The sequence below is a fragment of the Nicotiana tabacum genome, chromosome 1 (assembly GCF_000715075.1).
Source record: "Nicotiana tabacum cultivar K326 chromosome 1, ASM71507v2, whole genome shotgun sequence".
NCBI classification, from domain to species: Eukaryota; Viridiplantae; Streptophyta; class Magnoliopsida; order Solanales; family Solanaceae; genus Nicotiana; species Nicotiana tabacum.
In genome coordinates this window covers 4,141,622-4,166,576 of record NC_134080.1, presented here as the reverse complement: position 1 = coordinate 4,166,576, position 24,955 = coordinate 4,141,622, and the positions used below count along the sequence as shown (strand labels likewise).

General features: G+C 37.5%; 3 protein-coding genes across 3 annotated transcripts; 1 reads left to right on the top strand and 2 right to left on the bottom strand.

The window, feature by feature from the left end:
* The first annotated feature begins 4,247 nt into the window (after positions 1-4,247).
* Positions 4,248-10,356, top strand: LOC107797464 (endoglucanase 6). The gene is made up of 9 exons (XM_016620361.2): positions 4,248-4,735; positions 4,996-5,208; positions 5,996-6,196; positions 7,432-7,521; positions 8,063-8,227; positions 8,523-8,807; positions 8,888-9,236; positions 9,409-9,495; positions 9,576-10,356. Exons 1-9 carry the CDS (start codon positions 4,544-4,546, stop codon positions 9,866-9,868), a joined length of 1,875 nt encoding a protein of 624 aa, XP_016475847.1. The 5' UTR covers positions 4,248-4,543; the 3' UTR covers positions 9,869-10,356.
* A 528-nt stretch (positions 10,357-10,884) lies between these two features.
* Positions 10,885-13,687, bottom strand: LOC107797457 (protein phosphatase 2C 51-like). The gene is made up of 3 exons (XM_016620353.2): positions 12,757-13,687; positions 12,440-12,545; positions 10,885-11,385 (listed from the first exon to the last, which is right to left on the bottom strand). Exons 1-3 carry the CDS (start codon positions 13,468-13,470, stop codon positions 11,081-11,083), a joined length of 1,125 nt encoding a protein of 374 aa, XP_016475839.1. The 5' UTR covers positions 13,471-13,687; the 3' UTR covers positions 10,885-11,080.
* A 2,568-nt stretch (positions 13,688-16,255) lies between these two features.
* On the bottom strand, positions 16,256-16,774 carry LOC142164841 (uncharacterized). Its single transcript, XM_075223590.1, has one exon. It carries the CDS (start codon positions 16,772-16,774, stop codon positions 16,256-16,258), a length of 519 nt encoding a protein of 172 aa, XP_075079691.1.
* Positions 16,775-24,955: the final 8,181 nt, after the last annotated feature.

The following is a 24,955-nucleotide window of genomic DNA, read 5'->3' as shown; positions in this document are numbered from 1 at the left end:
TGGGCAGACAGAACTGTTAAAAAGAATTATCGATCGTCCGGAGGAGATGAAATTTTACGCAATATAAATTCAAATTAATCAAGATCTTAACATAAATATCGAATAACGAATGAAAAAACAAAAAGATTATGAACAAAAGATAATTCCTCTGAACTTAGTTGTGGCGAGTGGACTTTACCTTTGACTGAAATATTAATTTTTCAACTTCGTAAATGAAACGTGTAAATACTTGCACACTGTTCGAGTAGATTTTTTATGACCATTAGGAACGCCAATCTTTTCCACATACAAATACAATGATTCTTTCAATCTTTTGGGTTTTGTCCCTATTCAAGATTAACTTATACTACGACACTTGCGCCAGGCTAATTAACAAAGCCCTGGTCAAATTAGACAAATGGGAACCCTCTATGTTATTGTTAAATGATTTAGAGGAAAAAATGAAGAATAAAATAAATAAAGAAGCTGTAATTCGAAAGACTAATAAGTATGGAAAAATAAAAATTATCATCCAATAGGTTATGGAAATTAATGAATTCTTTCATAGGAGCAGTATAATCTCATAGAGAAATATGTATTTTTAATCGCTTTAAAAAATAATAGTTGCGAATGGCTAGTGAATGCAATTAATTTCGGGCTGACCGATCGATTTAGTATTTTGACCAATCTCATATTGTCACGACCCTAAACCGGACTCGATCGTGATGGCGCATCTCGTGAAACAAGGTCAGCCGACACAAACCCCCAAACCAATTAAGACAGTTATAATAATTCATTTTAAGTCATAAATAAGCTATAAATCCCAAAATAAAGAGTAGAATAGAATAATGTAGAAACATCACAACCCGACATCGAGGTGTCACCAATCATGAGCATTTAAAAATCCGTCTAAGAGTATGAAAAGACTACACAGTCTATTACAAAGCTAGTACAAAGGAAAGTAAAGGTATGAAGGAGAAGAATTGGGCTGCAAACGCCGAGCAACTACCTAGTCAACTCCGAACAGCCTACTGGAAAGCAATCAGCTCTTGCTAGCGTGACCCGAGACTCCTGGATCTGCACACAGGGTGCAGGGAGTAATGTGAGTACACCAACTCAGTAAGTAATAAAAGTAAAGGCAATTGAGCGATAAGAAAACACGTAAAACACAACATAATGCTACAACGAAACAGTATTAAACCAGAATAATGCAATAAAACAGTAAAAGCTCGTAAAAATACCTTAGTTCAGTAAAACCTCTTCAAAACATCTTTTATTAGTTCAAACAAGTGATGAAAATAGGGAGAAAAGGGATAGATACACAAATCAGCCCCTCGGACAAAATACTAACAGAACCAGCCTCTCGTGGTATCTCACAATCACTCGTATCAGCCCCTCGGGCAATAAAATGAACAACATCAGCCCCTCGGGCTATATCACATCTCACACTTACTACCCGCGCTTATTGGGAGTGTACAAACTCCGGGATGGGCTCCTTACAACCCAAGCGCAATATCAAGTCATCTCGTGGCATAATCAAACATGCACTCGTCCTTATAGCAAGTCACCTCGTGGCGTAACAAATTAGGCCCTCGGCCTCAAAATCATGAATCATTACAATACCGCTGTGGCGTGCAACCTGATCCCATAATAATCTCACAACACAGGCCCTCGGCCCCACTCAGTTAAAAATCTCTAAAAGCCACTCGGGCATAGTAAAACATGATACTCATCCCACAATATCATTTAAAAATGTCAAAACAAAGTAAACATGGCTGGGTTATGAAAACAGTAGAATACAGCATGACTTAGTACAAATATGAAGTCAAAACAGAAGGAATAGTAGTAAAAATTCTCTAAGAGTCCATAAGAGTTGGCACGAGGCCCAAAACATGATGATACTTTCCAAAACACAATGATAACAAACAATGTTCAATCAAATACGAGGTTAAACAGTCATATGGGACAGACTAAGTCACAATCCCTAATAGTGCACGACCCCACGCTCGTCATCTAGCGTGAGCGTCACCTCAAAGTAGCACAACAATGTGATATCTGAGGTTTTATACCCTCAAGACAGTATTTACAATCATTACTTACCTCTATCCGGTCCAAACTCTAGGCCGCGGCCTTTGCCCCTCGAATCGGCCTCCGGATGCTCCAAATTTATTCAAAAACAGATTTATACCATCAAAATATGCTAAGAGAACAAAGTCCACTCGAAAATAACCAATTTACATCAAAAGTCCCGAAATTGGTCAAACCCGACCCCCGGGCCTATGTCTCGGATTCCGTTAAAAATCATAAAACTAGAATCCTTACACTCTCACGAGTTCATACATATCAAATACATCGAAATTCGGCCACAAAAATCCCTAGATTTAGGTCTCCAATTTTCAAGCCCTAACTTCTAATTTTAGGGTTTAGATTCCACAAATTTCATGTATAATTAGGTAAAAATCACATTAGGATCGAGTATTAAATCCATAAATCCTACCTCCAAGTGTTTCCCCTTGATTCCATCTTCAATCCTCCTCGAAAAGCTCTAAAATTGCTCAACAACGGTGAAACTTAGACCCAAAATCGCGGATATGGCCTTTTAAACATTCTACTTAGCTATTCACTATCCTTCTTCGAGAACACGGTCAAGACCTCGCGTTCGCGAAGCACAAACTTACGTTGACCACTTTTTCTTCATCGCGAACGCGACTCCCTATATGCGAATGCGAAGAACAAATTGACCTGGACCCAGCTGCTCACCTTTCCTCTACGCGAATGCGGCTAAACCCTCGCGAACGCGATGGCCACTGGCCTCAACCCTTCGCGAACGCGAAGGCCAACTCCACTGCCTCACATCCTAACCCTTCGCGAACACGGGACATCCATCGCGAACGCGAAGGTCAAATACCTGTAACACCAACAACAGTTTTTCTGCAATTTCCTCCAACATGAAATGATCCGTTCAACCACCCGAGGCCTCAGGACTTCAACCAAATATGCCAACATATTCCATATCCTCATTCAAACTTGTTCCAATATTCGGAACGCTCAAAACAACATCAAAACACCAATTTTACATCGGATTCAAGCCTAAAAATCCCAAAAACTTCCAAATTCCGTTTTCGATCAAAAAGTCTATCAAACCTCGTCCGAATGACCCGAAATTTTGCACACACATCACAAATGACACAACGAACCTACTCCAACTTCCGCAATTCCATTCCGATCCCTATATCAAAATCTTACCTATCAACCGGAAAACGCCAAAATTCCAATTTCGCCAATTCAAGCCTAAATCTACTCCGGACCTCCAAAATATATTCCGGTCACGCTCCTAAGTCCCAAATCACCTCCCGAAGCTATCCGAACCATCGGAATTCACATCCGATCCCTTTTTCACATGAGTCAATATCCGGTTGACTTTCTAACTTAAGCTTACTCAAAAGAGACTAAGTGTCTTAAACCTTACCAAAACCTCTCCGAACCCGAGCCAACTAACCCGATACACACATAATACATATAAACAAAGCAATAAGAAGCAGAAATATGGTAAACAGAGCGGTTACTCATGAAACTACCGGCCGGATCATTACACATATAACATAATTTGTAAATGTGAATTCAAATTGATCGAACCAGTAAATTCGACTATCAAACATGTAGAATAATCCATAAAAGAGTGGTAGACATTATAATATTAGATATTTTGACAATCAAGGTTTGTGGAGAGATGAATAAAATCTTATTTTAATCAAAGGTCTCAAGTTGCTCTTACTGAGAATGAGTTTTACACTACACGAATTCGAATTAGTGAAACCCAAATATGAATACCGGACACTAAATAAATAAAAAATCGAAATTGGGATTACCTTATAATAATGTGAGTCTAAATCAAATAGCATTATCACTATCCAATCTATTTTCTACTACTTCCTTATATTAACAGTGTGAAAGGGAAACACAAAAACACTGTACAGACAATTTTCTCATACTCTTTTGACTCTTTTGACTTCATACAACACACTTTTTTCTTCTTTCTCCTTTTGGTAACTCTCAATTAACATTACATCCTTTTAGTAGTAAGTTTTAATCAAATCTAATTTAATCTCCCCCTAATTGTCTGCTCAATTTTGTACTGTAAAAGCGCCGAACAAAAGCACATGGCACTACCCCCTCTTTCCTACCATTTTTTCTCCATCCCCTAATTATTATTTTTAATTTTTTTGAATTTCCAAAATATTACTAAAAAAATAAACACAAACCGCATTAATTAATCTCTTAACATTTTCTGAATTTTTGGCACCTTCTCTTCCCTCCACCATATATACTGCTTTAAGCTCTTCCTCTTCCTCCCAATCCCTACACTTCCCTCTTCTTTAAGTCCTTTATTTTTCTCTCTTTTTTGGTGAGTTTATCAGAAAGTTTTTAACTGATAAACACACCAACATTGTTGCCATTGTTGATTTTATATATACTTATAACACACAACCATTTGTACACAACAAACAGATCTACATAGTTAAGTTTTTTAGGTCACTCTTTATTACTTGTTGACTGCGTAACAATGAAGAGTTTTGTGGGTTGTTTGTTTTTAGTAATTGGGGTTCTTCCTTTAGCATTTGCTGGCCATAATTATGGTGAAGCATTGAGTAAGAGCTTTCTGTTTTATGAAGCTCAAAGATCTGGTTATCTTCCTCATAACCAAAGAGTTCATTGGAGAGGAAATTCTGGTCTTAATGATGGAAAAGCTAGTGGGGTAATTTCTTTTTCAATTTTTTTTGTCTAATTTATGTAAAGTTGCTACCATATGAGTTCGAGCTGTGAAATCAGCTTCTTGCATAAATGCAGTTTAAATTTGCATACAATAGACCCTTATGGTCCGGTTCTTTCCCGACTCTCGCATAGCGGGAGTTTAGTGCACCCTACTGCCTTTTTTTTTCCGGTCTAATTTATATTTTCTTGGTGCATTTCCATTTGATAAAATGTTTAACATTTTTTGGATTTTTTTGTGTGTAGATTGATTTGGTGGGAGGGTACTATGATGCAGGAGATAATGTGAAATTTGGTTTGCCAATGGCATTTACTATAACAATGATGTCATGGAGTATTTTAGAATATGGTAGGCAAATGGGTGCTAGTGGTGAACTTGGTCATGCTATGGATGCTGTTAAATGGGGTACTGATTATCTCCTCAAAGCTCATCCTGAACCTTATGTTCTTTATGGAGAGGTAATATACATTTTCACTATTTCTGTAAAAATTTATCTGTATCTGATGTTATATTCAGTGACTCTGTTTTTCCTGAGTCGAAAGTCTATCACAACCAGCCTCTCTTTTTAAGAATAAAATTGCTTATACACTATCCTCCTTCGATCCTACTTATGGGATTATACCGCGTCTATTATTATTATCGTTGTTCTGATGTTACATTCCAATGAATATGATATATATGACTTTATCTATATCCGATGTTACATTCTGTGACTTTATTTTTCCTGAGGCGAAAGTCTATAAGAAACAGCTTTTACCTTCACGAGGTAAGGGCAAGACTATATATATACTAACCTTCCTCGACTCCATTTGTGTAATTGCACTGCGTTTATTGTTGTTGATATGATGTTACATTTCAATAAATATGAAATAAATGACTTTTATATTTACAAGTTTAGTACTCGATTTTGGTTAAGTTATATGTATTACTATATGTTTAAATTGCTTGATTTAATACTAATATCGGGTGTGAGTAAGTATTTACTATCACTATTTGCAGTTTGCCTTGTAGACACTTACAAGTTTTATCTCAGATAATTGAAGTATTGATTTTTTTTGTTTTTATAATTAAGTGGCATGTGCTTAATGTCATTATCAATGGAATAGAAGTGTCTTATAAGTAATAAAATAGACATAAATTGAACCAAATGGAATGTTGTTTTGTGTAAATAATTGGGGTTTTAAGAAACTAATTAAGTTTAAAATTGGTATTTGGTGATTAACGAATTGATTGTGATTTTGTTAGGTAGGAGATGGAAACACAGACCATTTCTGTTGGCAAAGACCAGAAGATATGACGACATCAAGAGCTGCTTACAGAATTGACCCGAACCACCCGGGTTCGGACCTTGCCGGAGAAACTGCCGCCGCCATGGCCGCCGCTTCCATCGTCTTCCGCCGCTACAACCCTGGCTATGCTAATGAGCTACTTAACCACGCCCATCAGGTTAATTAAATTTCATTAATTATATGATTAACTGTACTAATGATTTCTTTGTTTTTAGTTAAAAGCTAAAAAGTGGCTCGGTCTTCAGTGTGTGGACTGTGGACTGAGATAGTGGCGCATGTTAGTTAGATATTGGGAATAGGGCGCATGTTAGTTAAGGGTCCCGAGTAATTAGGTAGTTACGTTTAGCTCAGCTTTTTTGTCAGGTCTACTTGTTTGTCGGTGTAGGTTAGTTGTGGGGGCGTATTGCTACTTTTCATTCATTTCTCTATCGCCCACAATAAATTTTATACAAAATTTCGGGGTCGAGCGTTAAATATAAAATTATTTTATTAATAAACACTTATCATTGAATATGAGATTTTTTTATTCGAATCCTGATTTAATTAGTTTCTAAAGCGTATATCAAATACAGGATGAAAATTAATAAAAATTTACACACTATCAATCTATCACAAATGAATATTTATTGATAATAGAAATTATTTTTATATAACTTAATAATATTATCAAAATACTAAACTTTTAGGTAAAATAATTTATTCCTTTCCTTACTAGTACACTAAATATGGTCTTACGACATTGTTGGTCTTGTCCAACCTTTATAAAAGGTAAAGGACCCATGTGCATTGGGTGTTGTTAGGTCAAGGGCCATACTAGTAATTGTTTTTTCTAGCACCAATTTTGGCCAATTAACATCCCGGCTCGAACCTGGGATCTCTTGGAGTCAGAATAATTTTATCAGTTATGTCAAAACTCTCTTCATAAACAAAATATAAGTATTAACTTTATAATACGCTTATTTGTTTTTTTTATTTTTCACGGTTGTAATAATGTGAAATAATTAAATTTTTGGGAGCTTGAATAATAATGAGCATTAATAACATTAGGTCATTAGCTGCCGGTGTAAATGGTAGCAAAATCTTTCGGCGTAAATAAAGAATCGTGGTGGGGGCCACAAGAAGCAGATTTGCCGTTAATCACGGGTAGTGTTTTAGTAACCGTGTGATCTCATGTACTCGCCAAATCTTAACCGTCCACATCTTTTGATCCTTAAACATCGCTTTTGCCACGTGATGTGGACTGTCGGTGCAGTTGTACCGTACTATCATACGAAGCACGACTCCTTTTACCAACAATTAGTTTTTCGTAGTTCCTAATATGCCCTTGTTATTCTGATTGTATTACATCATTTTATCTGCTCAAACTTACAATTTGTTACTGTTTTTTTTCAGCTCTTCGAATTTGCTGACAAATATAGGGGCAAATATGATAGCAGCATTACTGTGGCCCAAAAATATTACCGATCTGTTAGTGGATACGCGGTATGTTATTCTAGTATCTTATTCTTTTCTTTTTCGTCTCATGTCGTTTTTATTTTATTTCGTATGATGATGACATAAGTTGAATTTAAATGACATAAGTTGAATTTAAACGAAGCAGTAAGGATATATATAGCCTATATCAACTAGTTTGGGATTGAGACTCAATTATTATTAGTATCTGTAAATTCTAAACTTTGTCATTAGGTAACAATTTTAATTAACTACCCTACAACTTTAGTCTTTAAAGTGTTTTAAGTTTGTACATTGTCTACAATAACATGTAATGCTGTATAACAAGCCAGATATGATAATCTTGAATATAGTTTAATAACTTGCAATAACCAATTAAATTACTCTTTTTTATGTCGTCAATATAATAACTTACCGGAAACAGCCTCTCTATATCTTCATAAAGTAGGGATATGGACTGATGCACGAGATTTCACTGGTTTTGTTGTTGTTGTAATGTAATAACTTAAATGGTTTTCTTTATGAATTGTAAAATTTAATCTTTTTTTTGGTGGAATGCTTGTTGTTACAGGATGAATTATTATGGGCAGCAGCATGGTTGTACAAGGCATCAAACAATCAATTTTACATGAATTATTTAGGAAGGAATGGAGATGCACTTGGTGGAACTGGTTGGTCCATGACTGAATTTGGCTGGGATGTCAAATATGCTGGTGTCCAAACTCTTGTTTCTCAGGTAAAATTATGTTAAAAGAGTTTACAAATTTCAAGTCGACAGTAACATTAATAAACATAGCCGAGGGTCTACTGGAAACAACCTCTCTGCCTTACAATGAGTTGTTTGTAGTAACATAAATAAACATGAATTGAGGGATACACCCTAGGATTAATACAACATATCCAACAGTCAATAAGAAATAATACCAAGATAACTAATCTCAGCATAACTAATTCCAGCATAGCTTGTCTTCAAACAAACGACCCATTAGTCGTTTCATAGGCAAATAACTAATTGGTATACCTGTTGGCAGATCTTGATGTCAGGGAAAGCTGGTCACAATACACTTGTATTTGAGAGGTACCAACAGAAAGCAGAGAACTTCATGTGTTCGTGCCTCGGAAAGGGTAACCGGAATGCACAGAAAACTCCTGGTGGTCTCATCTTCAGGCAGAGATGGAACAATATGCAATTTGTTACTAGTGCTTCATTCCTTGCCTCGGTTTATTCTGACTATTTAACATCCGCTGGCAAATACCTCAAGTGTTCTTCTGGTTATGTATCTCCAAATGAGCTCCTCTCTTTTGCCAAGTCACAGGTAGAGATATTAATTTAGACAGATAATTATGATCCTGAAATCATTGGATTTAAATTGACTAACTCTTGAGCATGTTTTAGGTGGACTACATTCTTGGAGATAATCCGAGAGCAACAAGTTACATGGTGGGATATGGAAGCAATTACCCAAGACAAGTACACCACAGAGGTTCTTCCATTGTTTCTATTAAGGTTAATCCAACTTTTGTTACCTGTCGTGGAGGATATGCAACCTGGTATAGCAGAAAGGCGAGCGACCCTAATCTCCTCACTGGTGCCATTGTTGGTGGACCTGATGCCTATGACAACTTTGCTGATGAAAGAGATAACTATGAGCAAACTGAGCCTGCCACTTACAACAATGCTCCGTTGATTGGCGTGTTGGCAAGACTTCATGCTGGTCATAGTGGTTACAATCAGCTCCTACCAGGTATTTTTTTTAGTGAATTAACATCCTCTGACTAGTTTTGTGCTTGCTATGAACCTGATGCAACTTGTTTGAGATTGAGATGTAGTTGTTGTAGTAGTTAAAATCTTTCTACGAGTCATTTAATAGTAAGCTTCAAAGTTTTATGCTGAGTTTTTTTCTATGCGTCTTACAGTTGTTCCTGCGCCAAAGCCAGTTCCAAAACCAGCGCCAAGGGGGAAAGTAACTCCAGCTCCAAGGCCAAGAGTACTTCCAGTACCAGGTATTTTCACTTCTTATTCTTGTGTCAATGTTGATATTTGATTGTTTTCTATCCAATCTAATAAACAAATATATCTGCAGCTAATGCTCATGTTGCTATTCAACAAAGGGCAACTAGTTCATGGGCACTGAATGGGAAGACTTACTACAGATACTCAGCAATAGTTACTAACAAGTCCGCGAAGACAGTTAAGAACTTGAAGCTTGCAATATCCAAGCTCTACGGTCCTCTATGGGGTCTTACAAAGTACGGTGACTCGTTCATCTTCCCAGCTTGGCAAAGTTCTTTACCAGCTGGTAAAAGCCTCGAGTTCGTGTACATTCACACTGCTTCTCCTGCAATTGTCTCAGTTTCAAGCTACACTCTAGTCTAAAAGACTGAATGAAAAACAAGAAGTTAAGAAGGTGGAAATGCAAACACATTTTTCTCGGGTTTTAATGTAAGAATTGTGCAGCTATAGTGCTATACTACGCAGCTATAGTGCTATACTACACGGCGCATTCAAGGGGATCTTTTTATCTTTTTCGTTATTGGGTTTTTTTTCTTTCTTTCGAAAGTTTGTCTGTAAGTTTCAACTTCTGGTTGGTTTGCAGTTTGAGTAGGACTTTAGGTAATGAAGGTTTAGGTTAATAAGGTGGAAAAGTTGGAGGAAGAAAGGAGTGAAGAGACAAGTTTAAACAAGTGCTCATCCTCTTTCTCCTCCACTTTATATACATAGTATTGAGAAAAGAAAAATGACAGAGAAAAGAGTGAAGGGGTTGAGAAGTAAAGAAAGTTTTGCTTCTCTATATTATATCTAAAGTCTTCATTTCCTTTGTAATTGAATGCAGCTTGAAGGTTTCTATCAGTTTTGCTTTTTAACTTTGGTTTTTGTTTGTGATGTTGTAAGCTTTACTATATTTTTCTGCATTCTGTATCCTTCCATTCGAAAGGGAGCCTTTGCGTAATTGGTAAAGTTGCTGCCATGTGACTAGGAGATCACAAGTTCGAGCCGTGTAAACAACTTCTTGCAGAAATGTGAGATAAAGCTACATACGATAGACCCGTGTGGTCTGACCTTCCCTTGGACCTGCGCATAGCCGGAGCTTAGTGCATCGAGCTGCCCTTTTTTGTATTCTTGCATTCATAGAATGGTTCACATTGGTATTTTTGCCTTATTAGAAACTCTCTAAACACCAACTCTGATACTTGACTGGTATTGAGGACAAGATTCTCTTTTATTCATTTCTTACTCATGTATATTACCATACTATCGATATGAACTTTTCACGTTATGTATGAATTGTCGTGACGATACCTTTAAACATCAAAAAAAGTATTTTCTGTTCAAAAACTGATCGGATATGGTGTGGACACCTGAGAGAACTTTTCAGGCTAAGTAACAAAATGTTATTGCAATATGAGACGAACCCAAAGATTCTAGTACATATACATTAAAGATTGGTCTCATGATGCCCCCTCAAAGGCTCAACCAACCTAAAACACTTTTAACTATACATTGGACTTGTCACTCAACCTCTCAAACTAAACACCCAAGAAAACACACTCATGTGGAAAAATTTTGAACAAGATAAAACTTGGGAAATCACGAAACTTTAATGTCACTAGATTTATCAAGCTCAACTACTATGACACTAATATTGTCTTTGCTTCCTTTGGCAATGGCCAGCTCCGCCAAAAGTGCGGCGGCTTCCGCCGCACGGTCTCTCCCTGGTAACCCTCGACGAATTTGTCCGTCGAAACATTTTCGTACCACTTCGCAGGTTACCTCGTTTGAAACTACATCCCATAAACCATCTGTCGCAATTACTAGGAATTCATCCCATTCGTCTCGTTTGTATACTGTCACCTCTGGCTCTGGTATCACGAATGGTTTAAGATAATGGTCACCTGTTTAATGAAATTATGTAACCAAAATGTGAGATGCAAGGATATATAATAAGAAAGCTAAATTTAATACCAATATCGTATTACAAATAAGAGTTCAACTTCTAATTATAGTTCCACATTACTAAATCACCTAAAATATAATGGATTTAGGTTATAAAGATATTAAATATATAAAGATTTTTCATACTTCCACTGAATTTTAACTGGTGACATTTACTAGATTATCCATTAGTGTTTTATAATAGAGATTTATCTATAATTACCTTAAGGGTAGTATGTAAATACTTTTTTACCGTAATTATCTTATAGGTTAAACTCAAAAATACTTATGGGTAATCCTTCATAAAAATTTGATTAACAAGCGGGAAAAGAAAAACAACTTATCCGTTAAAATATATATTAATCGCGTAAAGATTCATAACATTGTTACCGTATATAAGTTGAATAGATACATAAAAGGAAAGAGAGAGGGAAAAGAAAAAAGAAGAAGAGGTGATATGATTTTAAAGTGGTTGCTCAAGTGTTAAAGCACTCTTTACCACTAACCCTTAGGTCAATGATAGAAGCAGGAATTCCATCAAGAGAATTCAAATTCAATATCTAATATAAAAGAGCACGCACGCGCACACACATACATATATATATATATATATATATATATATATATGAATTCCTTTCCACCACCCTAGCTCCGCCCATGCTTGAGGCCCACGCCCATGAGGCCCACGCTTGAGTGCGGGTTCAAGTTATATATATATATGGCGAACGGCGAAGGGAACCCCCTTCCGCTACCCTAGCTCCGCCCGTGCTTGAGCGTGCGATTCAAGTCATATATATATATATATATGTGACTTGAACCCGCACCCTCAAGCATGGGCGGAGCTAGGGTGGCGGAAGGGATTCATCTAAAACTCGGCCGAGTTATAGTGAATTCCCTTCTGCCACCCTAGCTCCGCTCATGTCTGAGAGTGCGGGTTCGAACCACTAAGGGAGCAAAATGAAAAATTTCTAGGAAGAAATGAAGAAAAAAACTTAAATAGAAAAAGGACCGTACCTATGGATCTTGAAGTAGCAAGGACTCCTTGGACGCGACTACCATTACAATTTAGAATCTTACCCCCTGCAGCTTCTACCCTTTTCTTCTCATCTGGTCTTTCAGGCTACACAAAAAAAAATGGCACAAATCAAGAACTCATGTACAGAATAATTATGCCTCAGTCTCAAACAAATTAGAGTCATCGCTTCCTTCAGGACGAGGATTTATCATAATTTATTTAATTTCTTATCAGCCTAATGCAATTCTCATTTTTTATTCGAACTTAAGACCGACAATATGAACAAGTTGACAGAAAAAATTAGGTAAGTACTGACCTTATGGTCATTGGACAAAGGTATAACAACACCACGGTTACAAAGTACAACCCTACAATCACCACAATTAGCCACCACCACCTCTCCTTTCCCTACCACCACCACCGCCGCCGCCGACCCGACTGTCCTTGCCACGTCATCATACCCACCCTCCTCATTCACCTCTTCCTCATCCCATTCTCTTATAACTTCATCATCCATTTTTGAAAAACATTTTATCATCACCTTCTCCCAATCCATACTACTATTATTATTACTTCCTTTTCTCTCTAATATTTCCTCCTCAATAATATAATGCAAATGATCACGACATGCATGTGAAACCCTATTACCTCCATGTCCATCATATGCAGCAAAAAGAACAAACTCATTATTAGCAACTCGAGACGCCACAGTTATAGCATCTTCTAATACTCTTCTTCTCCCTAAAATTGATATAAAACCATATTTCAATTCTTGGCTTGATATTTGAGATGACGTGGCTCCTGCAATAATACTCTTGGAACTTGATGAAGTACTACTTTTGTTGTCATTTTTTGATACCTCCGCTCCCACATCCTTAACACGAAACCGTTTTTGTGGAACAAAACAACCATTTTCTTCTTCAGAAGAAGTAGTCATACGTTGTATTTGCTGTCTTTTATGGTAAGATTTAAGAACTCTTCTATGAAAGAGATTTCTTGGTTTATTATTTTCGGAATCTGATCCCATCATTCTAATTATATCTAACTAGTCACTCTAATGATATTGCTATCATATTGTTTTGCTACTTGGTGTGGAGTAAACTTAGATTGGACGACACAAAGAGAGAATTTTAATACAAGTTTGCATTATGGTTTACGTAAGGGGATGAATGGGAGAGGTGATGAAGAAGAAGAAGCTAAAAAGATGGAGTGTCTTAAGGGTCGTTTGGTTTAGAAGTTATGTAGGTATTAATAATATGGGGAATTATTATATAGAGGTTAAAATATGTGTGCTTTATTTATTTTTAGAATTTTTTTTTAATTCATAAGGGGTTAGTTTGGTCCTTTTAATTTTTTAAATCTATTTAATTTTATTGGTCCTTTTTAATTTGCATTTTCTATTTGGGGCAAATTACACATTTAGCTAGTGTTGCAAAAAATTATATGCGCTAGTAAAATATACGAAGAATATATAAAATATATATTATATATTGATATATAATAAATATATATTTTGCAAAATTATAGTCTGCAAAATTACCAACCAAACAAAGTATTAAATAATGCTAAATTTTATGCAAATTTCAAAAGGTAATCAAATATTTCTTTCATTTTATTTATGTGACATTATGCAATTTAAGAACAAAGAATAATTTTTAAAACTCATATCTTTAATATAATAATAATAATAATAATAATAATAATAATATATAGCTATAAAAACTTTTCATTAAACATAAAATAAGAAATTAAAGTCGTTATTTCTATATATTAAAAAAGGAGTGACACCAATTTAAACAGCACAAGTAAATTATTATTATTAATGTGGAATTTTATGAAGATATTATACATATTTGTAATGAAACCAAACGACTCCTTAGGGGGTGAGAGGGAAATTTGGTGACAAGAGGGAAAGGTGGCGAGTTGAGATGAGACGTAAAGGCGGCAATTGTATCGGCGCAAATAGAAGGACGTGGATGTTTCTCTCTGATTCTCATTTCTACACGTAGCAATTCCAATTGTGCGGCCACGAATGGAAATATTTCTTTCCTAGTTATAAATAATCAAACTTCTACGTAATTAATTACTCGTGATGTTCTGTTCTAATTTTATTTGTTAAGTAACACAGAGAAGGTGATAATCTCTTCTATAAATAGAAGAAAGAAAGCTGTTGTGTAAGCTGATACTATAAGCTGTTGTGTAAGTTGTTATTATATCAAATATAGATAATCATTTATTGAGAATAATGTTTATTCATAATAGAGTACTGAAATGATAAGCCCATTGTATCAGGTATATATAATCTTCTACTGAAGGTAATGTTTATCCATAACGGAATAAGGAAAGAATAAGTTTATTGTACCCGGTATGTATAATCTTCTACCGGGGTAATATTTATCCATAACAGCGTATCTATAACCGGGTACCGAAGTGATAAGCTTCTTCAAGAGGCTTATTTCCAATAGAGTACTAAATAGATAAACATATTTACGACGGAGTCCCATATGGATAAGCTTCTTCAAGAAGCTTATTTACAACAGAGTACTAAATGAACATCCATAATATAATATATTTATAACACTCCCCCTTGGATGTTCATTAAAAGATATTGTACCTCATTAAAACCTTACTAGGAAAAACCACATGGGAAAAAAATCCTAGTGAAGGAAAAAGAGTATACATATTTAGTAATATGCATTGCTAGGTGCCTCATTAAAAACCTTATAAGGAAAATCCTGTGGGAAAAAAATTGGATCGGGGATAGTGTGCTTTTCGACACTATCCTACATATACAGGGGGCGTCGATGGTGATAGCGATCGGGGAGCTGCGGTCGAATAGTGTGCTTTTCTCTATACTTTTGTTCTCTCTCTCTCTCTTCTTTTTTTGTTTTGCGGGCACTTGTCTGGCCTTTGTAAGATGACATTTTGCAATGATAATACTTTTGTTTTCTGTTCTTGAACTTCTTATTTTTTCCTTGAATATTTTATGCCTTGGTTGCGATTTCACTTAGGTCGACTACGAGTCGAGCCGGTTCGAGGTTGAATGTTGACTTATGTTTTTAATCGAACAAAGTCGAAACATAAGTTGCCTCAAGCAAGGTCAAATATTGATTTTAATTTGGTTCAAACAAGGTCGAACGCGAGTTGATATGAGTGAAATCGAGTGTTTAACTCTGATTCGAATGAGGTCGAATATATGTCGATTCGAGCGAGGTCGAATATATGTCGATTCGAGCAAGGTCGAATGTTAATTAATTCGAATGAGGTCGAAATAAGTCGATTCGAGAGAGGTTGAATGTTTGACTCTAAATGATTCGAACAAGGTCGAATGTTAATTAATTCGAACAAAGTCGATTGTGAGTCTATTTGAGCGAGGTCGAATGTTTGAATCTGAATGATTCGAATAAGGTCTAATATAAGTCGATTCGAGCGAGGTCAAATGTTAATTAATTCGAAAAAAGTCGATTGGGAGTCTATTCGGGTGAGGTCGAATGCTTGACTCTGAGATTGGCGTAATATATAAACTTGGCGGAGAAATGAGAAACTCATGTGTTCGCGTATTTCGCTTTGTTTGTACATTCATTGGAGAAGTTTACATGTTTTTGTTCTGTTCATACATGCATTGGAGAAGTCCGAGTCTATCTAGTCCCTTCATCGGCCGACCTGGAGAGGTTGTTGAGAGGTTGGTCGATGAACTTATACTTAACTTCGAGATGCCCTCTTTGTCGCCTCGTTAAAAAGCCTTCCCGAGAAAACCCAATTCAGACAAAACTCGGGTGAGGGAAAAAGAGTATGACTTGGAGGACGTCATGTTTTTAGAAGTTGACGTATTTGAGGTGAGCGACATTCCAATTGTTCGGTAGCACTTTTCCCTCCATTGTTTCCAGTTGGAACGACCCTTTGCTTGATGCCGCCGTGATTTTGTATGGGCTATCCCAATTGGTCCCCAGTTTTCCTTCCTGTGGATCTTTGCTCGCTTGCATTTTGGCTTTGAGTACGTAGTCCTTGACTTTGAGTGGCCTGACCTTGGCTTTTTTGTTGTAGTATCGCTCTACTTGTTGCTTCTGGGCCACCATTCTTATGTAAGCCATGTCTCTTCGTTCTTCGGCCTCATCGAGATCTTGACTTCTATTCTCGTCGTCGCTTGGCCCGCTTTCATTTGAGTATCTTAGACTTGGTTCCCCGACCTCAACTGGTATCATTGCATCAGTCCCATAGACTAGTGAGTATGGTGTTTCCCCTGTACTCGTCTTTGGTATGGTGCAATATGCCCATAACACTTCTGGCAGCACTTCTGGCCATAGTCCCTTGGCGTTTTCGAGTTTCTTTTTCATGATATTCAATATTGTTTTGTTGGAGGATTCAGCTTGGCCGTTGGCGACGGGATGATATGGCGTGGAGAGTATTCTTTTGATGTGCCATTTCTCGAAGAACTCGACGATCTTTTTCCAGTAAATTGAGGTCCGTTGTCACAACTTATTTCCTTGGGAATGCCGTAGCGGCATACGATGTTCCACCATATGAAGGCGATCACTTATTGTTCGCGTATTTGAAGAAATGCACCTTCTTCCACCCATTTAGAGAAATAGTCGGTCAAAACCAAAAGAAATCGCACATTACCTCGTCCTACGGGGAGCGGGCAGACGATATCCATTCCCCATTTGATGAAGGGCCATAGTGACATGACTGAGTAGAGGCGTTCTCCAGCTTGGTGGATCATGGGAGCGTACTTCTGGCATGGTTTGCATCTTTTAACGAAATTGGCTGCTTCCTTTTTCATTGTCGGCCAGTAGTAGCCTACGCGTATGAGGCATCTGACGAGAGTTCGGTTGCCTGTGTGGGCCCCGTAGTGGCCCTCATGTACTTTTTCGAGGACGCGCCGCGTTTGATTTGGTCCTAAACACTTTGCTAGGGGACCACCAAATGTTCTTTTGTACAAGTCGTTATTGACAATGATGTACCTAGTCGCCTGCATTCGAAGCTTCTTGGATTCTTTTTTGTCGGGTGAGAGTACTCTGTCCTGCAAATATAAGATAATACGATTGCGCCAGTCCCAAGTTAAGTTTATAGATCGTACCTCGATTTGATCTATTGATGAATGGAGGAGAGTGACCATGTCCCGCTCTCCAATTATGCTTTTGGTGGTTGCTGCCAGTTTGGCGAGGCCATCCGCTTTGATGTTCTGCGCTTGGGGTATTTGGTTGAGTTGACATTCTTCAAACTCAGGTAGTAGTTTGCAAATTTTGGCCTGGTATTTCTATAGCCGTTGCTCCTTAATTTGGAAAGTCCCTGTGACTTGGTTGACAACGAGTTGCGAGTCGCATCGAAGGATGATTCGCCATGCTCTGTACTTGAGTGCCAATGTTAACCCTGCAATCACCGCCTCATACTCAGCCTCGTTGTTAGTCATATCAGGGCATCGTATGGACTGGCGAACCATTTTGCCTATTAGGACCTCGAGCACGAGTCCCAGTCCAGATCCTGATGTGTTAGAAGCGCCATCGGTGTACAAAACCCATTGGTTGTGTACTTTGGTGGAAGTAATGGCGGTTTCCCTTTTGACTTCGAACATTATCTTCGCACTGAAGTCGGCAATGAAGTCGGCAAGAACTTACGACTTTATCGATGTTCTCGGCTGATAGGTTATATCATGCTTGCTCAGTTCTATGGCCCACTAGGCCAATTTGCCCAAATATTCGGGTTTGTGCAAGATACTCCTTAAAGTAAAAGTCATGACCACCGAGATGGGGTGGTACTGGAAATAAGGTCTAAGCTTTCGTGAAGCTACGACCAGGGCCAAAGCTAACTTCTCAAGGTAGGGGTACCTCGTTTCAGCGTTGACCAAAGTTTTGCTAATATAATAGATTGAAAATTGCGTACCTTTATTTTCTCGTACTAGGACAACATTTACTGCAACGTCAGACACAGCCAGGTAGATGTGAAGGCGTTCTCTGGGTTCTGCCTTAGCGAGCAACGGTGGCGAAGACAAGTAGGCCTTTAGTTCTTTTAAGGCATTAACACACTTAGAATTCCATTGGAGTCCGTTATCCTTTTTGAGTACGCCAAAAATTTGTGGCACCTATCGGAGGACCGCGATATGAATCTTGACAGGGCGGCTATCCGGCCGGTCAGCTTTTGCACTTGCTTTTTGCTGGTTAGATTTTCTGGGACTCCTTCTATGGCTTGATTTGGTCGGGATTGACCTCGATGCCTCGTTGTGATACCAAGAAGTGGAGGAATTTTCCAGATGTCACACCGAAAGCACATTTTTTGGGGTTTAATTTCATGTCGTACCTTCTGAGTATGTCGAAGGCTTCCCTCAGGTGGTCGATATGGTCTTCCTTTCTCTTTGACTTGACCAACATTTCGTCTATATATACTTCTATGGTCTTTCCAAGTTTATCTTTGAACATTTTGCTCACTAGCCTCTGGTACGTTTCCCCTGCATTTTTTTAACCCGAACGACATCACTCTGTAGTAGTACGTCCCCTGGTGGGTGATGAAGGTGTTTTTTTCCTGGTCTTCCTCCTCCATGAGGATTTGGTTGTAACCCGAGTAGGCATCCAAGAAACTCAGTAGTTCTTGCCCGGCTGTGGCTTCGATGAGTTGGTCGATGTGGGGTAGCGGGAACGAGTCTTTTGGGCAAGCTTTGTTCAGATTTATGAAGTCCACGTACATTCTCCACTTACCATTCTTTGTTTTCACCATGACCACATTGGCGACCCACTGAGGGTACTTCAATTCTCTGATAGAACCGTTCACTAAAAAATTTTCGACAGCCTCACAAACTACGTCGTTTGTTGCAGAGTTGAACTTTCGTCTAATTTGCCTTACTGGGGGGTAAAATGGGTCAAAAACTTTTTGCTCCCAAACGCACATGCAAGTATACGTGGTCGACAAGCAATATAGGATTGTAAGTCCAGATATCGTATCCACAGGAACTTGTGATTAACTATCAACTAAATTAAACCAAACAATTAATCTATTCAAGAAAATTCTAAAGTATGAATATTTTACTAAAATTTAATCTAGAGTAACAAACTAAGAGATTAAAGAAAATAAGTTGGCAATTTACAGAGACAAATTCAATGCGAGTGAATATTCTAGAGCTATGGGTTAGCTAACAATCCCGTTGAATTTTTCACTTAAATAGTCTAATTAATTTATCTGGTTTATTGGTTGACAGGGTTAATATTGCTCGTACCCTTCTCCCAAAGTACAACTCACCTATTCAAGCTAATCTAACTCCTATATTCCTATGGAATTAGAATTACAAGAACACATTAATAATTCCTGTATAGTAACCAAGCAAGACGATTAGGTATATCCTATCCTAACCGCAAATCCGCCCTCCCTAAGAGTTAAGATCTTGCTCTACTCAATCTTATATGCAATCTAGAATTCACTCTCCCGAGTTCAATCATAGATTCGTAGATAGTATTCAATTGGTGATCAAGCAATCAAATAATCAAGCACAAGATTGAATAAATAAACTAATATGATAAAATAATAAGTACAATTCAAGATTCAAACTACAACGTTCATGTAGCACCCAAAACTCTGGAATAAATAGACTATGAAATTAAAGGAAGAGAAGAGAAGAGAAGAAAAACTAGTTAGAAGCCTCCTCCAAGCGTGATGTGTTCTCCTTACGTCTAAAGTGTGTCCCTAGGTCTAAGATCTGTCAAAAGTCCTCAAAATAATATTTTTATATGTATTTATACCAAGTAGGGTTGGACCCAGACGAAAACACCTTCTCCCGCGCGAAATAGGACTCTGGCTCTATAAATTTTGTACAGCCGCGCCGCACCCTGCGCCTCGCCATGAGGCGCTAATGGAGTTTATCAGTAGCCTCAACTATTTGCATCAGGCAACATTTTATACTGCCACGCCGCGCCTTGCAGCGTCCCATGCGGCGCGGTAGTGTAATTTCTCAGAGTGAACTTATTTTGTCCTCTTTTAACATTACACGACCTTCGAACACGATCCCGGCTTAATGTCTTTGGTTTTTAGTCAGACTTCAAAGCTCCAAATCAATTGAATTTATTCCATAATGCCTACATAGATCGGAATCACTCCTACAAGGCATAAAACACATATTTAGTGCAAAACACTAGCGATTAAAGCTCAAACTCAATTAAAGTGCAGTAAATTAGAGTGTAATAAGCGATTAAAATACACAATTATAGCCTATCATCAACACCTCACACTTAAACCATTGCTCGTCCTCGAGCAATCAAACTACACTTTATATAGACACAACCTTTTTAAGCAATTCTCCTAATTCATTACACCAAGAATATTTAAAATAGACTAAGCACAAGAGTGTAACATCTTAACCTCAAGATTTGACTCACAAGTACTATGCATTATTCACAACTCACTCACTTACTCTAACATCGAGGGTCAATGACATTACCTTTCCTTCATGAATCAAGTTCCCTCACACAACAAAAGAGAGTAGTTCCACACAATAAAATTTAAGAACACTTAGGAACTCAAGATAGAAAGAATTCACTCACTCTCAGAACTAACATTCATATGCCACAAAAGATGCACCATAGGCTTTCCCGTAGTGTACTACTGTACTAATCGGGCTCATTCAGTCTAAGATCAAGTAGGACTTTATTTGGCTGTAATGTAGGCTGCAGGACGGGTATGTTACATTTAGATATAAGAGTGACTACACCTCCCTAAGCACTTTAATACATATACTTTAATATTCAAAATCCCACACTTCTGTCAAACCATGACTCCACCTTCACATCAATATACATTAACTTCCCACTTCTTTAAGCACAATTACATCAAGAGTCACCACTATCAAAGAATTCTTTTCACAACAATACAACTATTTTTTTTCTTTTCAATTCGTGTGGCTCTTACTTTTTCAAAACAATACACCTTTCTTCTTATTTCATTAGTTCCACTCAAAAGCCAAACCAACCACCCAATACTTTAACTTTTACAAAGTTCATAACAATTCAAATGCTCGTGAGAGCTGAAAAGGTTCAAATAGATGGTTAATATCAAACGAATGGGTAAGGCTTGTAATGTGGTTTCCAAAGAAACAGGATTACAGGCTCAAAGGGGTTAATATGATACATAACAATTAAGCGGGTAAAATATGTATATGGCTCAACAAAGAAACGCCTATATCACTTTCAAAACTGAACAAAACTACTATTTTGCTTTGCAAACACACGGGGCAAGTTCTAGACACCAAAAGTAATGCACAGAATAACACAAAACCTTACACACACATGGTACATAACTCACTCAGGATTGGACTCATCAAGACACTCTAGTCAAAGAAGTTAAGCAACGTCACAATCATAAAATTTAAGGTACTTATATAAGAATAAAAAACTGAGCCTAAGCGTCACAACTAAAGTACTCACTATTCTCAAGACATGACAAGATTAAAAGAGATTGCTTCAATTCAAAACATAGCAGAAGACTTCCTATTTCTAAAAAATAAAAACTAACTATACCCGGTTCAAACAAAACCCTTGGAAAAGAACCGCGACACGAAGAAAAACCAATGGGAAATTGCTACACTACCTACAAAGAAAATCTTTTTTTTTCTTTTTCTTTAGACTTAAATCCCTCAAGAAAACTGCCTAGGAGATCCATCATCGGGAAAAGTCCAATTTTCTATTTATTTTTTTCCGATTTGTTTTTCTAGCTACTAAAATGCTACACAATTCTACATTCTACTAATCATCTAGAGAATTCTCCCACCCCACCCCATACTTAAAAGAGTGCAGTGTCCTCAATGCATAAATAAAGCAAAACAATAACAAGGGTGGACAAGAAACTCCCTGAAAGGCCAAAGGCCGAAGCAATAGCGGCTCACGGGATACTCAGACTTCTCCCAAGTATGATCCTTTATGTGGGTACCTCACACTCAGTTTCAACCACCTGCTTACTTTTGCACTCGTCTATTGACTTTTCTTCTTGTGCTTATAATCCTACAAAATCAAAACAAACACAATTAACACAATTAAAAAAAAACAAAAGTAAAAAGAAAAAATAGAATTTGGGTGCCTCCCAACAAGCGCTTGATTTAACGTCGCGGGACGACGCCATCAATTTCACCACTTTTCCTTCCACTTTGAGGTTATAAATTGCGCCCTTAATTTTGCATCAATTTTTCTGTCACGTTCTTGGGGTGGTGGTGCGAAAATAAAGGAACCAAGCAAATAATATCGCATCTTGCACTTCTTGGCTTTTAAGTGAGGGATGTCGTTTTGTCTCCTCGGCATCACAAATTTCAGAATATATGCACTTTGTTCCCCATCCATTAACTCCTCCATATGCTCGAATGGATCAATTATCATATCACCAACCAAACACAATGTTGAAAAGGTTTGAATGAGGTCCAATGCACTCCAAATCTAAAATCGCTTCACTTTTGACATCCTCACTTTTGAACACTTCGTCAACCTTGGCATTATTAATAATTTGGTCGAATAGTTGGGATTCCTCTTTTTGCTCTATAAGTTGACCAGTATCCACAAAAATTAGTTGTAGGGCATTATATGCCTCAACCTTTTTATTCAATTGAGCCTGCAGGTCATGGATATCTGAGCCAAGTTGGTCTATCTCTTTCCTGAGCTCAGCTCTTTCGTCTATCAGCTGCTCTGTCATATTTGAAAGACCATCACGGAGAAACGCATGAGATTTTATCAGTTGAGCTTGTTTCTCTAGCCAAGATTGGCTCACTATATCTGCTTCTTCTAAATTATCTTCTGGCGGGAACTCGCTCTCTTCAGCCACTTCCTCCGCCTCGGTCTTCATCCTCATGATTGCTGCACTAATTCTTTGTATAGAATTTAGATTTTCATCTTGTTGCTCGGCTACTTGCCTCATCATCATGTCATGTTTCTCGACTATTTGCCTCATCATGTACATAATACGAGCCATGCTTTCTATATCCTCCACTTCCTTGCTCCTATCAAACTCATAAACATTATTATAATCATTATAATAAGAACTCTAAGAGGAATAATAAAAATTAGGACAACCATCCCAATGGTCACCATGACCACCACACATATTACAAAAATTCTACACATCAGATTGAGATGCACAATTTTGCCCTAAGTGTGGTCCTCCACAATATAGACAAGGATCACCATAATAAGAATAATCAATATTCGACCAATTATCATTCCAAGATGCCATGTCAACAAAGATAGTAATATTAACCTAAGATAAAAAAAACTTGAATAGACAAAGAGTAAAAATCTAATCTAGTAGACTAGTTAATTTCTAAGTCCCCGGCAACGGCACCAAAAACTTGTTGCTCCCAAATGCACACGCAAATATACGTGGTCGACAAGTAATATAGGATTGTAATTCCAGATATCATACCCACAGGGACTTGTGATTAACTATCAACTAAATTAAACCAAACAATTAATCTATTCAAGCGAATCCTAAAGTATGAATATTTTACTAAAAATTAATCTAGAGTAACAAACTAAGAGATTAAAGAAAATAAGTTGGCAAATTACAGACACGAATTCAATGTGAGTGAATATTCTAGAGCTATGGGTTAGCTAACAATCCCGTTGAGTTTTCCACTTAAATCGTCTAATTAATTTATCTGGTTTATTAGTTGACAGGGTTAATATTGCTCGTACCCTTCTCCCGAAGTATAACTCACCTATTCAAGATAATCTAACGCCTATATTCCTATGGAATTATAATTAACAAAAACGCATTAATAATTCCTGTATAGTAACCAAGCAAGGCGATTAAGTATATTCCTATCCTAACCGCAAATCCGCTCTCCCTAAGAGTTAAGATCTTGCTATACTCAATCTTATATGCAATCTAGAATTCCCTCTCCCGAGTTCAATCGTAGATTCATAGATAGTATTCAATTGATGATCAAGCAATCAAATAATTAAGCACAAGATTGAATAAATAAACCAATATGATAAAATAATAAGAACAATTCAAGATTCAAACTACAACGTTCATGTAGCACCCAAAACTCTAGAACAAATAAACTATGAAATTAAAGGAAGAGAAGAGAAGAAAAACTAGTTAGAAGCCTCCTCCAAGCGTGGTGTGTTCTCCTTACGTCTAAAGTGTGTCCCTAGGTCTAAGATCTGTCAAAAGTCCTCAAAATAATATTTTTATATGTATTTATGCCAAGTAGGGTTGGACCTAGACGAAAATACCTTCTCTTGCGCGAAATAGGACTCTGGCTCTATAAATTTTGTACAGCCGCGCCGCATCCTGCTCCGCGCCATGCGGCACGCTAATGGAGTTTATCAGCAGCCTCAACTTTTCACATCAGGCAACATTTTACACTGCTGCACCGCGCCTTGCGGCGTCCCATGCGGCGCGACAGTGTAATTTTCTTAGAGTGAACTTATTTCGTCCTTTTTTAACATCCAGACTTGGTACACGACCTCCGAACACGATCCCGACTTAATGTCTTGGGCTTTTACTTAGACTTCAAAACTCCAAATCACTTGAATTTATTCCATAATGCC